The sequence below is a fragment of the Trachurus trachurus genome (genome assembly GCF_905171665.1).
Source record: "Trachurus trachurus genome assembly, chromosome: 12".
NCBI classification, from domain to species: Eukaryota; Metazoa; Chordata; class Actinopteri; order Carangiformes; family Carangidae; genus Trachurus; species Trachurus trachurus.
Genome location: NC_139908.1, coordinates 15,607,868 through 15,623,871, shown reverse-complemented (window position 1 = coordinate 15,623,871; position 16,004 = coordinate 15,607,868). Strand labels below are relative to the sequence as shown.

The 16,004-nt window shown below is 41.4% G+C and overlaps 1 protein-coding gene across 1 annotated transcript; it reads left to right on the top strand.

The window, feature by feature from the left end:
* Positions 1-337: 337 nt before the first annotated feature.
* Positions 338-13,047, top strand: antxr1b (ANTXR cell adhesion molecule 1b). Its single transcript, XM_083982966.1, has 18 exons — positions 338-594; positions 3,634-3,705; positions 3,810-3,881; positions 4,000-4,081; positions 4,199-4,232; positions 4,486-4,565; positions 5,316-5,384; positions 5,494-5,574; positions 5,689-5,749; positions 5,899-5,997; positions 7,216-7,285; positions 7,498-7,576; positions 7,891-7,986; positions 8,113-8,157; positions 8,365-8,457; positions 10,570-10,734; positions 11,579-11,659; positions 12,433-13,047. Exons 1-18 carry the CDS (start codon positions 416-418, stop codon positions 12,808-12,810), a joined length of 1,836 nt encoding a protein of 611 aa, XP_083839092.1. The 5' UTR covers positions 338-415; the 3' UTR covers positions 12,811-13,047.
* The last annotated feature ends 2,957 nt before the right edge of the window (positions 13,048-16,004 follow it).

Below are 16,004 nucleotides of genomic sequence, written 5' to 3'. Positions count from 1 at the left end.
ACCACTAAGTGGCACTGGCGGTTAAGGTGTAGAACTGCAAGTAAACCTACAGGAAAAGTGAAAGGAGAAAAAAAACAATCAATAGTATGAACAAGAACAAAAGGAGTGGTGAAAAGCTCCCGTCATTCACACATACAGACTGTAAATCACTTATTAACACATGTTCTGTTGCATTGCGTGAACTCCGTGAGTTAAAGTGATTGAGTGTGTGAGAGAAAGGGAACTGCAGACTCAGTCCCAGCCAGCAGCTTCACTCCTCCTCTGCCAGCAGCTCACATCTGCAGCTGAGGGAGATGGGACACTGATCCAGAGAGGAGCACTTCATGCCTCGGACATCAGCCTTCACAGCATGGCTCGCTAAGAGGAAACCCCCGCCAGGAGAGTGTTCACTTTTACCTTCTCTCAGGTTGAGCTGATGCTTTCTCTCAAGTTTGGAGTGATGTCCCAGCGCTGGTGCAGGCAGGGCCTGCTCGGTCTGGAGCTGTGTGTCCTGGTGGTGGTCCTGGTGGCCGGCAGCACGGGACAGGTCCACGACAGGAGGGAGGCAGGGTCGTCCTGCTACGGAGGATTTGACCTCTACTTTGTTTTGGACAAGTGAGTGCTTCCACTTTTACTCCACTTCACAGGAGAGTTTATGATTTTTGGTGCATGACTCATCTGAGAGGCTTAGACCTTTTTTAAACTAAGACACAGGTGCAAACTTCATTCATGTCCTCCAGAGACAATAATGAGCTACTACATGCATGACTGTGCTACTGCAGGTTTTATTACCAGCTGATGATATAAGTGTCAGTCGCTTCAGTGTTTATCCTGCGGTGAAGAGTGAAAGTAGGGCAGCTCTCTGGGCTCTGTAGCGACAAAGAGAAGCATAAGTCAGTGTCTTCTAGTCGTCTATGTCATAACAAAGCTCAGATCCAGTAAACCCAGCTCGCACATGTGTGTTTGTTTATTTTGCAATCTCAGCTGTCCCGCTCTTTGTATTTAAAGTGGCATGTTAAAGAAGGTTAATGAAGGCTGCTGAGATTTACATGCAGTTACATCTTCTTGTGGAGAAGCACGCTGTGCTCCATCCAGTTTCCAACTCTCAAAACAGATAAATAGCACTACAATTCAAACTGTCTGCAACTAATTTGTTGTTTTCATTATTGATCTGTTAATTTGTTTCTAGATTGATCAATTTTTGGTTTGCATAAAAAACTACTGCATAAAAAAGTCAGAAAATAGTGGAAAGTGCCCACTGGCTGTCTTTAGATGTGTTGTTTTGTCTGATCAACAGTCTGAAACTCAAACTTATACTAATGATACAACAGAGAAAATTAGCTGTATGTCTTTTTTATTGGAAAATACTGACTAAATAGTTACCAATTAAATGTATGCTACCACAGACCTGGATGCTTTGTGAGGGCTGACACGAGGGTTGTGTTACACCGTCCATTAAGCTGTCATGAAGCTAATGTGAAACTCTTGAACAGGTCACATAAAGTCATGTGTCAGTGCTGTGTGGTTTTGTGTTGTTATCCAGGGTGTATAGTCGTATTATCCTTGATGAAACTTGCAGTTTTGTAAATTGTTTTGTAGTGGAGCCACTCAAAAATACACTCCAGCTGTGTAAGCTGCTCTTTGCAATCAACTCAGTCAGTACCAATGAGGTCAAGTTATAAGATAGACAGAAAGTGTTTACATGATGACATCTTCATTCGCTGCGTGTTTATGTATTCGCATGCATTCGCATTCATGATAAAGTGCACTGCAGGGATTGCTGTTGTCAGACTGCGGCCACGCTTCGCCGACAGGCACAGCCCACATACAGTCCCCAGCATCAGCTCCCTCAGTCTGCAGAACCCTTTCTCCATTGGAGCCAGATGTTCCAAAGAAGTTTTTGGCTGTCTCTGCGCTGGGACTCACATCACAGGATAAATGAAAACATAAGCGAGAGAGGAGAAGAAGAAGAAGAGGGGCAGTGCAGCGTGAGAAGAGGCTGCTGTGTTTATGCGCGTTTGCCACGCAATTCTCTATAATTTCTGACTTCCTCCTTAAAACGCGGCTATCTTCTGCTGATTGTCTGGCTGGGTCTGCACCTGCTGCGAGATCAGGACCTGATATAATGTGAAGCTCAGCTGAGACAATGACGTGGCACTTCAGTAACTGTTTGGCATTTAAAATATGAGCTGGGAGGTCACAAGAGAAACAGTGGAAACATTAAGCATCAGCGTTCAGAGAGAAATACAAAAGATCAACCTCACTGCTCTGCTATGCGAAGTCTCAGTAAGATGAATACATGGATCCGCTCCTATGTGATGCAACAACTGTAACAATACACATGTGATGGCAGATGTTATGTCCACACGTCATCATCCTTTTTTGAGTGTTTTTGTGACACTAAGGCAGTGGTTCACAACCTTTTTTGGCTCGTGACCCCATTTTGGCATCACAAATGTCTGCGACCCTCTCTTCTGGGGGCCCGAAACTCGATTTATATTTGAGAAAGTTAAAGTGTAGAATACAGTTGTTTAAGATTGTATGTGGTGTTTTTCAATCATAATTTCAAAAAGAATAATAATTAGTTAAAAATATATATTTTTATCAGTAATTTTTTTATCAACTACTCGACATTTCAGGTGACCCCATTTGAATTCCAGGCGACCCCATTGTTGAAAAACACTGTACTAAGGGGTCCTCAGCAAATTGGGAGGAAGATTAGACAAATGTGTTTAAATGGTTGTTGTTGTTGTTTTTTATGTGCATTCATATAAATATATTTCTTATCATATTGAAATTGTATTCTACGTGCTCCCCCTTCTATTGCCTGCAGTCAGAACATCATTGATCATGTCATACTGTAAGTGTTGGCCTGGCAGTCTGCAGCCGCCACCGTGCTGCTTCTGAAATAACTTCCTTGCCAGCATGAGGCTAGAGCTGGGAGGAAAGACATGCTTTTGACAAGGAAAAGACATAACTATTGCAAGTAAAGTAAAATTATAATTACATTAATAAAGATAAGTTTGATTGTTGATTTTTGGCCAGGAGCTAATGTCATTCAGGGGCATATCATTTGCCAGATAAAAAAACACACAATATGCAAAGCTAATAATTAATTTGTCAGTGAGAATCAATCAATGTGTAGACAACAGGAAAACTAACATTAAAAAGCAAAACACAAAAAGCAGCTAGAGTCTAAGAAATCTTCAGATTCTGGTGTCTAACTGGCCAAATGTACAGTATTGAATCTGACTTTGTGTTTTATCAATGATGATCGGTTGATTCCTAAATCAAGGCATCAACTCAAATAAATTAACCAGCCTGATTTATTAAAATACAAAAAGAGAGAGAAAAGATAACCAGATTGTCTTTGTCTTGTACAATTAACTGAGTATATTTGGGTTTTACACTGCACAGCCTTGCTAAAACAACTTCAGATTGATGCAACGTGCAGTATTTTACCTTGTGTGACAACTCATGTACATGTGCGATTTGTTGTCTAACTCTAGAGAAGCTGTGAGGTTAAAAGTACTGTTGACGTGGAAAAGAAAAAGAAATCTAATGGAAACTGGGCTACACACAGGACTGCTATGTGATGTGATATTTTCAAACAACAACCTAACTAATCGTTACCCACCGACTCTCTCCTCTCAGGTCTGGCAGCGTGCAGCATTACTGGAATGAGATATATTACTTTGTTGACCACCTGGCACACAAGTTCATCAGGTGGGTCCACACAGAAACAGCAAGGGTTTAAGGAGTAAAGAGAGAAGGAGAAAATGATGAAAGGTTAAATATTATTGTTAACAGTAGTCTCTCCTTTGTTTCAGTCCTCAGCTGCGGATGTCTTTCATTGTGTTTTCAACAGAAGGAAGGACTCTCATGGCACTAACAGAAGACAGGTGGCACACACACTCACAGCCTCACTCAAACATCCACTTTAATCCTCTGTCCTTTGTCATCACATTGTATTGGATATTCACTCCCATCCTCTGGATTATGTTTACGTTTTATGACCAGGGAGTTGATCCGTGGCGGGCTGGAGCAGCTTCGTATGGTGCAGCCGGGTGGAGACACCTTCATGCACAGAGGTTTTCAAAGAGTAAGTCATCTGCGACACCGATGGGATCCAGCTGAGCTGATCCCGTTTTCCATTTAATGCTTTAAATGAGGGTCATTTAAATTTATAGCCACTGACGCCTTGAAACTTCTCTCTCAGGCCAGTGAACAAATATACTACGGGACTGGGGATGGTGAGTAGGACATTTTCCTTTTTAGCACTTAATCATCATACTCAAATCTTTGTCATCACAACCTTATTCACGCATGTGGTGGAATCATCATAGAGAGAGAAACAACAACAGAAACACAGCTGCTCTGTGGATCAAATGACAATTATGTCCAAAATATTTTGTGCAGTTGGTCCTACTTTGAAAAATAACAAGATAAAAAAAAACTGATCTCTCTGGACGTTTTTTTTTTTCTGGTTCTGGTTCTGACTCTCAGGTTACCGGACAGCCAGTGTCATCATCGCCCTGACAGATGGTGAACTGAGAGAAAATCAGTTTGACTTGGCACAAAGAGAGGTGAGAGAGGTCACATGGAAACCCACTGACCCCAGCACTAAAATGAAGGGCGTTAACGTCATTTAAACATTACAACAGCACAGTTAATGACTTCATTTAAACAGAGGGTTTATATCTTCAGGAATAATAACTCAAATCATCATAAGTCATACTTTCTCCGCACTGTCATTTGAAAGTAATGTAACATTTAAAACCTTAAAAGTCTCATAATACTGCTGTTTTATTTTAAGGTTTTATATACACAAGAAGAGTCTGTACATTTGTGGCTTTACAGTACGTATCAAAATATATTTTTAATGCAGTTTTACATATTTATTCTCTCCAGCTTCTTTTTGTAACTCTTTAGCAACAACAGCTCTGCCAGCCAATCAGAGGAGAGGAGGATCTGAGCCTCTCTTCTGATTGGCTAAAAGGTTTCTAATTTCAAGTAAACACTCACACCGCAAGATACATACACAGGGTTCAATGGGGCTTTGGACGGTGACTGCTTTGTTGTGACATCACAAAGTTACAGTGGTCCAAACTGATCTTTTTAAAGGCTCACTCTCAGAATATGGACTATGTTTTTCTGTGCACTTTGAACTTCCTACCTGTTTGAAAGACATGGACATGTACAGTATACACAATACATGTATGGCCATAGGTTGAACCATCTATAAAAAATTAAGTAAATGAAGAACGATTCAGTAGCACTTTGTGTAGCTTATTTCTGTGTTTTTAAAATTAGTTTAATGTCTTGTCGTGATTCAGGCCAGCAGAGCACGCCAGTTAGGTGCCACTGTTTACTGTGTGGGAGTAAAAGACTTCAACGAAACCCAGGTAAACCATTCAGATTATTAGTATGTCCAGTGAAAGAGTAAATTACATTGATCAATCATCGGACCAAACCATCAGACACATAATTGATCACTCATTCATTTTTTGACAGCTGTCAACGATAGCCGACAGTCAGGACCACGTCTTCCCTGTCAACGATGGATTTCAGGCTCTACAAGGCGTCATTGACTCAGTACATAAGACATGAGCATGGCTCTTTAATATCATGGAAATATACATAATTATTCTTAGTAAAGCAACTCTAATCAACATTTAGATCAACTGAAATTGTTATTTTACCTTTCAGATCCTGAAAAGATCCTGCATTGAGATCCTGGCTGTGGAGCCGTCCAGCATCTGTGAAGGAGGTAAAAACTCAGTTACACATAGGCACGTCATTCCAGATACATGACCCTACCTCAGCTTCTATACAAAGATTACTAAAATTCATTACATATTCTACAACAAGGAAAACATATGTTAATATTTGTGAAATGGTTGTTTAATCCTCCCTCAGAATCCTTCCAGGTTGTGGTGAAAGGAAACGGTTTCCTTCACGCCCGAGACGTACAGAAAGTCCTCTGCAGTTTCCGCATCAACGACACAGTCACTCTGAGTAAGTATCTGCTCTCATGGTTTACATTCATAATCTTCAGCTGTGTAGTATTTATTTTCCACGTTTGAAAGCAGAAAATCTAATTTTCAGGTCAAAATTGTTGATGCATTAAAGGTTGCACTTCTAAGGGTTTTGTTTTTCACTTTTGAATTTTAATCGACAAATGATGTGTAATGTTAAAGGATCATTTTAGCATCTTTGATCTCGTTTTGGTTTTTACTGTTTGCCCAGCAGCAAACAAAAGACAGACGCAGTTAGAGACACAGACTACGGTGGTAAATATAGTGGAACATTTAGCAGCTATTGAGCCTGATACTTCCCTCAGGAGTTGGTAGAAACCAGCTGCAGCTAAATTAAGGGAATATTAAAGTTACAGTCGTCAGGTTTCCAGACACATGACTTTAGATCATTGCTTATTGCCTGCTAGGCTGGTTCTGCCCAAAGGTATCATATGGTTTACTGGAGAAGAGTGTGTTTCTGTTGATGGAGAACAAAAGAATAAAAGACATAAGCACAGACAGAGAATGGATCAGTTACATTATTGTGGTGTAATTTGTAAGACAGAGTATAGATTTCAGAATTCAGGACTGAATGTTTATTTTAATAAAAACAATGTTAATAAGTGTGTGTATAAGAATCGTGTATCGACCACCTCTCTTCCCCCACATTATATGGAGACAATGGCAAGACTTCGTGGGTGTGTGAATCCAACAACTGCAGCAGTTTTGTGCTCAGCAGCCATTTACACCATCACACTGAGTTTATTTTGGCCATGCAGACAGGGTCGGGGAAGAGCCGCATTTTGTGGCTCCCAATGATTTAAATCCCCGTCCTCCCCCGAAAACCATCAGCACCCTCTTCCCCCTGCTTTGAATCAGCTGGTACAACGCTCAAAGCTTCTCAGATGTCTAAAGGGGGGGAATGTGGATCTCATCAGGGACGAGCAGTGTCTTTGCACACACTAGACACTCACTCAGCCAGGGTAAATAAACCACAACCCTCCCTCATTTGCTTCATTTTCCACGAAGAGAGGAAGTCCAGGAATTTAAAAAACAAAAAGAATATTTTCAGGCTTGAATTTCACAAAGTTTAATGGCTGCTAGAAAAAGTGAGGTAAACTTTTCCTTTGCATCACTTTACTTTCTCTTCCACCACCGACAATGACTTGTCTTGACTCATCTACACTTTGTGTTGTGTCAAAATCTTAATTTTCTACAGTGAAAAGACCTCTGGTGGTGAGAGATACCTACCTTCTGTGCCCAGCTCCTGTTCTGGAAAAAGAGGGAACGTGAGTGATTATACCACAACTGTTCTCAGATGAAGCTGTCTGGGTCACATTAAACCAATTAAATCAAAGAGACTGGAACAGAAATCGAAATATTAACTTCAAGTCAGCTTTTTTACAGCTGTCACATCAATATGATTCATCTGTTCAGTTTGTTGTTGTAACTGAGCATCTTTGCTTTTTATTGCTTTTATTTACTCTCACTATTTCTCCAGTTCGGCCACTCTACACGTCAGCATGAATAACGGCCTGAGCTTCATATCCAGCTCCGTCACAATAACTGCAATCACTTGTGTAAGTAAACACCTGGTTCTCAGTTTCATGTGGTGCTTTTATAACACACATCTCATCAGAGATACAATCACAGAAATGAGTAGTAACCTTTTTAAATTAGCTTTTAATATAGAATTTTGTGTGGTTTATACTGTTTTATTGCTGTTTTTAATTTGATTTAATTCTGACTTTGCTCTATTTTATGATTTATAAAGTGTTTTTGAGCATTTGTAAAAAGCGCTTACAAATAAAATGTATTATTATCATATTATTATGAGTAGTAGTAGTAGTGCAGTAGTATTTACCTCTCACACTGGTTGTTTCCTTTCTTCTAGTCTGACGGGACGTTTGTGGCCATCGCTCTGCTCATCCTGCTGCTCCTGCTCACCATTCTTCTCCTGTGGTGGTTCTGGCCTCTCTGCTGCACTGTGGTATGGATGGCAACCACCTCGAATCCTCTCACAGCAAAGAACATACGAATAAAAGGCAAATGTGTTTGATCGGACTCACTGTCCTTTAAGTTTTGCAGAACATGTTTTTCTTTTTCTTGTTTACAGGTCATTCATGAGCCACCGCCGCCTCCAGTAATAGAGGACGACTCTGTAAGTGGATTTTCTTCACCTTGTTTATCACTACAAATTGACTCCATACATCTGAGTAAAGCTATTCAGAGTAACCTAAATAATAAAACTACACCCTCATGTGACAGACTTTATTGATCTTTTAAAGATTTGAAACTCTCGTTAGCAAAATTCTCAAACATTTGTTTTTCTGTTTCAAAGATGAACATAGTTTTCTTTCTTTCTCAGGATGATGAAGATGGCTTTCCCAAGAAGAGGTGGCCCACTGTGGATGCCTCGTACTACGGAGGACGTGGAGTCGGAGGCATTAAGAGAATGGAGGTAACACAGATTGTGAAGTGCAGTTGAATATGTTCACAATCCACTGTGATTCAGAATCTCAGGATTTAAGACACTCAGATGAAATGTTACTGTTAAATTAGACAAACATTAACTCAATACGAACCCATCGTCTCAATATGCTAAATTTAAGATGCACTATCCTTAGAATATAAAAATTAGGGATTAAATCCTCCATGGATCTCCATCTATCAGGTGCCTTCAGGTTCACAGATGAGAAACGTGGCTCAGCTTGAATCTGCTGTTCAGCTTGTTTTGCATCGAGTGAGATCAAACGTAACTGCAGCAGGAACACAAAGGGAAACAGGAAGCGACTCATTCCTTAAAAGACATGAGTGTGCAAGTCCATACTGGAAACGACTTTGTTGCGAGCCAGTAAGAGTTAGGATGAGGCCATCTGGCCGGCAAACTGCAAAGTGTTGAGACCCACAGGCCAAAATGAGCTTTGTGTTGGTAGCTGAATCATGTGAGCTCGAATGATTCATTTGTGGTTGTTACAGAACTGACAAATGTGTTTGGTTCTCTGCAGTCCGCTCAGGCAAAAATAAAGGTATTGTTAGTCGTGAAAAGATTTGGATTTCAATGCTTGATTTGATAAAAGTAAGGCATCATCAAAATGTATTTTCCAGGACAGGAAAAGGTAGCAAAACATCAGTCATCAAGAGATGTATTTTTAGAGTAAGGGGCGTCAGGGTCGGACTGACATCTGGGCGCTGTGCTACATGATACCTGAGAGAAGTGAACAACAGAGAAGGAGACTGACACGTCTCCAGGTCAAGAGGGACCAGATGTGTATGTTGTCCAAGCAAATGAAGGTCAGGGAGACAGGAGTCAGTGTGAAATGCTTCACCGACTGGGAGTGCAGGTCTGAGGAGCCTGTGCTGTGAATTTGCCTTGAAGTGGCACCACTTCCAAACAGAACTGTGGAAAATATGCACAATTTCATTTAAGTGCTTTCTCTGCCAAGTCAAAGCCTTCATGGCTTGTCTGTGGCAGCTGCAAGAGAGTGTGTTTGAGTAATGAACTTCCAAGGTCGCTTTGACAGTGCTGGTTTCACTCTCAATGTGCCGAATCCCTCTTGACATTTAGCTTTAGCCTTTTTTGTGGCTCTCTGACCATCAACGTCAGAGGTTGGAGCAAAAGAGAAAGAAGAAAAAAAGCCTGGAAAAAAAAACTCTTAGTGATTTAGTGACTTTTTTATTTTTATTTTTTTTACCTGTGGCTGTGGGTCTTTTGTTGAATTTTGAGGTTTCATGCCATAAAACGGCATCAAATATAAATGTATGGGCTCTCAGAGGTTTAGGACAAATCCCAAATCTGAAACTGCATGTAATGACACAATAAAACTTTGTGGCAAGGGAGTCAACTTCTGTTGTCTTGTATTTCTTTAGTGGACTGGTTTAATTAAATTCCATGTAGATATGCTATAAACATCTGGTTATAGCACAACCAGATGTCATGTTTTACAGGCAAAATAGATGCAGCTGCGTGGGTAAGAAACTGGCTAGGCTTAGTCCTGGGCCCGACATTATCAGCTCAGATCAGATTCCAGCCTGGGATGATATTTTTATAACAAGTTTGGATCACAACAAGAATCTCAGTCTGTTACACTGCACTGTTCACCATCTTAGCTTAACGTTCGCTATTGCTAATTGTCAATGAATGCAAAGGATAGCTGAGGCCAATGAGATGGCCATTACCTCTACCAGGTAATGATAAACAAAAGAAAAATGTATAATATCTGTTTCACATTTCATGACAGTCGATAAACAGCATTTTGGGCATTGAGATAATAAACGAAAATGTCAAGGTCATGGTAACATCAGAGTGAGTGCATCACTGAGGTCAGCAGCGTTCATAGTCTTTGAACAATGGCTGCATGTACAAAATGTCATGGTAACCCATCCTGCAGATGTTGGAGTCTGGACCTGAGTGGTGAACCAGACCCTCAATTAATCTACTTTGCCAGTAGCTACTTCTCTGCCTTTCTGCTCTGAGCTTCTGTAATAGACGTAACCAGCTGTGTGATGCTTGATTTATCGGCCATATTGCCATTTTAAAGCCTTGTTAGTCTAAGCTTCTGTCTTTGTTCAGGTCCGCTGGGGAGATAAAGGCTCCACTGAAGAAGGAGCCAAACTGGAAAAGGCTAAAAATGCTCGAGTTGTGATGCCTGAACAGGAGTTTGACTACCCCCCACCAAGACCTTACTACAACATGCACAAATCTCATCGCCCACAGAAGTGGTATTCTCCCATCAAGGTGCTTAAAAAATATTATCTCATCTCAGTCATTCACAGGAAACATACTGTGCATGTTTCTTATTAGCCTACTTAGCTCGATTCTGAGATTTGTGACCAGATATGTGTTGATATTTTGCTCATCTTAAACATTTTAATCATATGATTTGACTGAAAAATTCCCCAAAACTCAAATTCATTGTAACATTTTGATAACAGAACCTTAACTCTAATTCACAGCTTTTCCCACCTTCCTCCTCAGTTTGCTCAGTTGTCATGCCGCTGTGTTACTGAGACTCTCTATGTATATTTCCAAACACAAATCACACAACGAGAACATATGTAATATACACCATGAATCCAGATGTTTTAAAACTGGTACTGACATTAAAACCTCTTCCTTAGGATCAGTGTACGCACCATATGCTAAAAATGTCACTTTGTAAGCGTTTTTGGGAATGATTTGTTACCAGGAAATAGTTAATAAAGTCCGTTTCCTGACATGTTAGTCAGCTGAATGGATAGTAATACGAACCAGACATGAACTGAGCTAACCCCTGAATATGGAATCTGTTGAACGGGTGTTATTTCTAACAAAATGCTTTCTTTATTTAAACGTCTCTCTCTAGCATAAAAAGCGTCCTATCAAAGAGACACATCTGGAGAAGAAAGTGGGGCAGATACAGTCTGGCAGAGCCACAAATAAACACACTTCATTACTGTAGCTTTTTGTCTATCTTTTAAATGACCATTCTCGCTCGCTAGTGCAAACAAATTATGTCAGTCTAATGATCGTTGTGGGATATCATCGTTTAACAATGATTTATCATCATCATCTATGACTTTCTCTTTACCTCTCTCTTTAGGGCAAGCTGGACGCTCTGTGTGTGTTCCTGAGAAAAGGCTATGATAGAGTGTCTGTCATGAGACCTCATCCTGGGGACAAGGTGAGACATAAGAACTAAGCAGAGATAAGTCAAGACTGATTTCCGCTCTTTGGTAATGAAAAGCAGCATTGGCTCTCAACAGCTGTTAGATAAGTGTGCAAGCATTCAAAACAAAGCAATTGAAAAGATTGTGAACTGACTATGTCAACTTTTGGCAGGCAGATGTTTAGGAATTCAGCAGAGTTTAAATCCATGACCCCTGGAAATGAGGGATAAGGGAAGTTTTCGAGCGACGGCCTCCAGCTCAGCATCAAATAACACAATGGAAACCAAAGAGGAATTTTATCTACATGACATTAGCTACAGTTATTCCATGGGGCTAAATACTTTTAAAAAGTAATGTCTGCTTCAAATCACAAGACTAGTGACTTCAAAGGGAAGACTGGAGCGGCAAAGTGAGCGGACGGAGCTAGAAAACGACTGCAGCATTGTCTGGAGGAACAATCTGGTCTGGATAAGTCATTAGGAGTAGATGCTGCCTGTCTCCTCCAGCTCCCAGCGTCAGCACGGCTGGGCTGGCAGGAATGCTGTTTTCCTCCAAGACACTCGCTAACAGAGGAATTTCCTCTTTCTGTCTGTTGAAAGCTTTACCCCGCTGAACCTGCCAATCGCTGCAGCAGAAGTAGATTCAGGGAGTTTTTACTAAATCCCCTGCAGTTAGTTTTGCTCTTTATAGTGTTTTTTTTTTTTTTTTTTACGTGTTGCATTGTGCAATTCATAAACAAAACAGACGTATTTTGTGCTAAACCAATGTGTTTTTTTCTGTATTTCAGGGCAGGTGCATCAACTTCACTCGCAGCAAATCCTACCCTGCCCCTCGCTACCCCATCTACAACCATCCATCCACGCCCGTCTACACTTTGCCCCACACTTACCAGCGTCGTCCATCAGAGGGCAGCCCCAACTTCAATTTGCCCCCCTCACCAACGTCAACGCTGCCCCCTTTGCCATCCACCCCTCCTCCATCCTCCACCACCCCTCCCATGTACACCCCACCTCCAAACAGAGCCCTGCCCCCGGCCAACATCAGCCCCGACTCGGCTCCCCCGTCTCCCACCGGCTCTCTGCCCCCTCCCCCTCAGGGGCCGCCTCCTTGTAGAGCCCCTCCCCCGTCACGCCCTCCTCCACGCCCCAACCATGAGAACCACTGATGATGATGACGATGGAGGAGGAGGATGAAGAAGCTACGGAGCAGGATCCAAGCTCAGGATGGAAACCTGAAAAGACCTTTTCACTGTGTGCCTTCACTAAAATACGTCCAGACAGAGAGGGTTTAAGTGACTGTGTAAAGTTGCCTTTTGATTCACAACCTGCACAGTGAAAATTTTCAGCAAATCGGTTTCCCTCAACAAGTGGCTCCTGCATTATGTGCCATGAACTATGACTTTTGTCTAGAAAGTGATCAGTATCAAGCACAGCGGCTTTTTTTTTTTTTGCTATAAAATAAAATGCTATTTTTAGCCAAGCAATTTAGTCAGCTCTTCATAATGCTCAAGTTCAACAATTTGGTCAATGTGCTAAACCTGCATTTTAGCCTGATATGAATTAGGTTTATTGATGTAAAATAGTGTTTCACTGGTTCGCACAGTGAAAAACAAAAATCAAACTTTTAAACTGCAGAAATCCCAGCAACTCAGCGATTATGTCATGTGTTTTATACATGCAAGTGTGTTTGGCAAGTGTATATGTTGTGAATTAATATTCATGAAGTCACAAAAGTTATATGTGTATAAATATAAAAATATTTTATGTCTGCTTCTGATGGATGCTGGCAGTTTTCACATTGTATTTTTACAGAAACGATATAACAGGCACATTTTTTTTTTTAACTTTGAACAAACTATTTCTAGTCTTTATTCTAAGCTAACAAGCTAAGCTAGCTTCACATTCATCATGCAGACAGACAAGTGGTATTGATCTTTTTGGAAAAAAAGTGAATAAAAATATTACAAAAATGTTAAACTTCCATCAAGACTCATACATTATAATGCTGGAGGCTATACATCTCAGAACAGCAGAGTGAACAGAGAGTATCCTCCTACTGCCGTAAGTGAGCAGATTAATAAATTTTAAAGGGGACATGTTATGTAAATATCACTTTTTGAAGGCTCTTTATATTTGGGTGTTTGTCTTGCCTTCCGGCCCCCAAGATGCGAGATTTGACAAAAAAAATCTCAAATTCTTAGGCTCCCTAGATTGAAATCCATGTGGTTTTATGAGCTGTTCTCTCAGTTGTCTTCCAGTGATGTAACTGGCTTTCGAATTTGCATAATACCACCCTTACCTGGTACCAGTAGAAGGAGTGGGGCGGGGCAAGCAGTGGCTCATTTGCATTTAAAGGGACAGGCACTGAACACGGCTGTTCTGAACAGGGCTGTTTGGAGAGTACGAAAAGAGCCGTGATGTTTGATCCTTGGGGTATTTTGACCACAGCATGTCACAGACATGTCTTTAAGACACCTGGGAACTATTTTAATTTGTGGAAAAGGGGCATAATATGTCTCCTTTAACTGTACAGTTTATCAGGTAGTACCACGCTAACGTGACCTTGCAATTTACTGTTCACGGGAACTGTGAGGTGCTGTGGCTGTTTTGCTTCCAGGTTGTATCCTTTTGTGTTGGTATACTAGTTGGCCATGATTCGGTTACACCTTTACTTCCGCGAATTACACAGCAAGTGGCCTCGAGTTATGCTGTAAGACAGGAGATAATAGGTGGGAAATGACCAAGGAGTTACACTGGAAGTCCAGGCAAAGTAGGACGTAAGTGAACGGTAGGTTCGCACTAAGACGCAGGCCGGATTATGTAGTGGTACCAGATTCTTGGTAAACATCATTTAATCACTATTTTGATGTGGTAGCTAAACGGTGTCGCAGTAGTTACTATTGTTGCCTCACAGCAAGAAGGTTCTGTGTGGGCTTTCTGTGGGCAAGACCATGGGTTTGATTGCTGTACGCCGTGCATGGGCTGACCCATATGGGGCCCATGTGGGCACTGTCTACCAAAAGCCAACAAAGTGGCCCCAAAGGGCATCTGGGCCCATGTGGGCAAACTGTATGAGGCCCACATGGGATTAGTGTGGGTTTTGCCCTGCCCACTCTGTCCCACAGTAAACCCACAACTACCCACAGTGGACCCATGCGGGCATGTTTTCAGGGTTAGTTTGGGCACCAGTAGATACATATGGAAAAACTGGAGGAATTTCCTGGTAATAAGCGAATCTGGGCAGCTTGTCTCTGTTTTCCTGGCTGGCACTGCAGGAAATATGCATGTGGCTCCACAATTAGATGGATTAACACTGTGAAATTATTTACTTTGTACAACAATACTCCAAACTGCCTGCAGTGAATTGCTCCTATTTGGGTTAGATGTGTACAGAATCTCTCTAAATGAGAATCAACTTCATTTTCAGAGTTGAAGATTATGGAACAAGCCACGGAGCAGCTGCACAGCCGAGTCTTATTCCGCTCACATCTACTAGAATAAACCCAAAATACATCTTTTCCATGTGCTTCTCTTAGTTTCAGGTCTTTCTGCATTAGGAAATGCTTTTGCAGACGCATGCAGTCGGACCTGCAGTCCTGTGGCCAGTGAGCTCATGGAGGCGTGTCTGAGAAAACTGCCAGGAGCAGGGGCAGGCCGTCGGATTATAGGCACACAATAAAATCAAAATCCAACTATGACGCCATGGAGATCTGGAAGAGGTATTCACCGAGCTTCACACTTTTACAGAGTCCACCACTGCGTTGGGGGAAAAAAATGTATCTTTCGTGTTGATCATAGGTAACACTAATCTCTCTTGGCTGTTTCCAGCTTTGCATGTGTCCTGGTGAAAATATGCAGTATTAAATCCTTTAATCTACAGAAACGACAGCAAAGCAAAACTTGTCTCACCGCAACTGCCGGCAGTGTTTATGTGGTGTGCATGAGTCTGACAGTCAATTCATACTCAGTTTTACCTCAACAGAGAGTGTAAATATGCTCAGCTGTGGCCTCGGCTTGGCCAGTGGCACAGTCTACCTCGGCTGCACAAACAATGGCGTTCGCTGACGTCACGGAGCTAATCAGTTCCACAAGTTATGTAAGTTTATAAACCAGTGCTGTTTCCACACAGCCTTGAACCAATTTACATTATAAAGAAAAGCTCCAAATTTATCCGTTTTCATTCACTCCACTCATTCTACCCACTCTTTTTTCCATGTGCTGCTCTGCAGAAAAGTCAACCAAAAAAGAAAAAAAGAAAAAACAAGCTCACATGACATTTTTTGTATAGTTGAGCAAAAACAAGCAGCTCATCTTTCACACAAGCTCAACTTACTTTTCCTCCCGAAGAAGAGATCTGAGC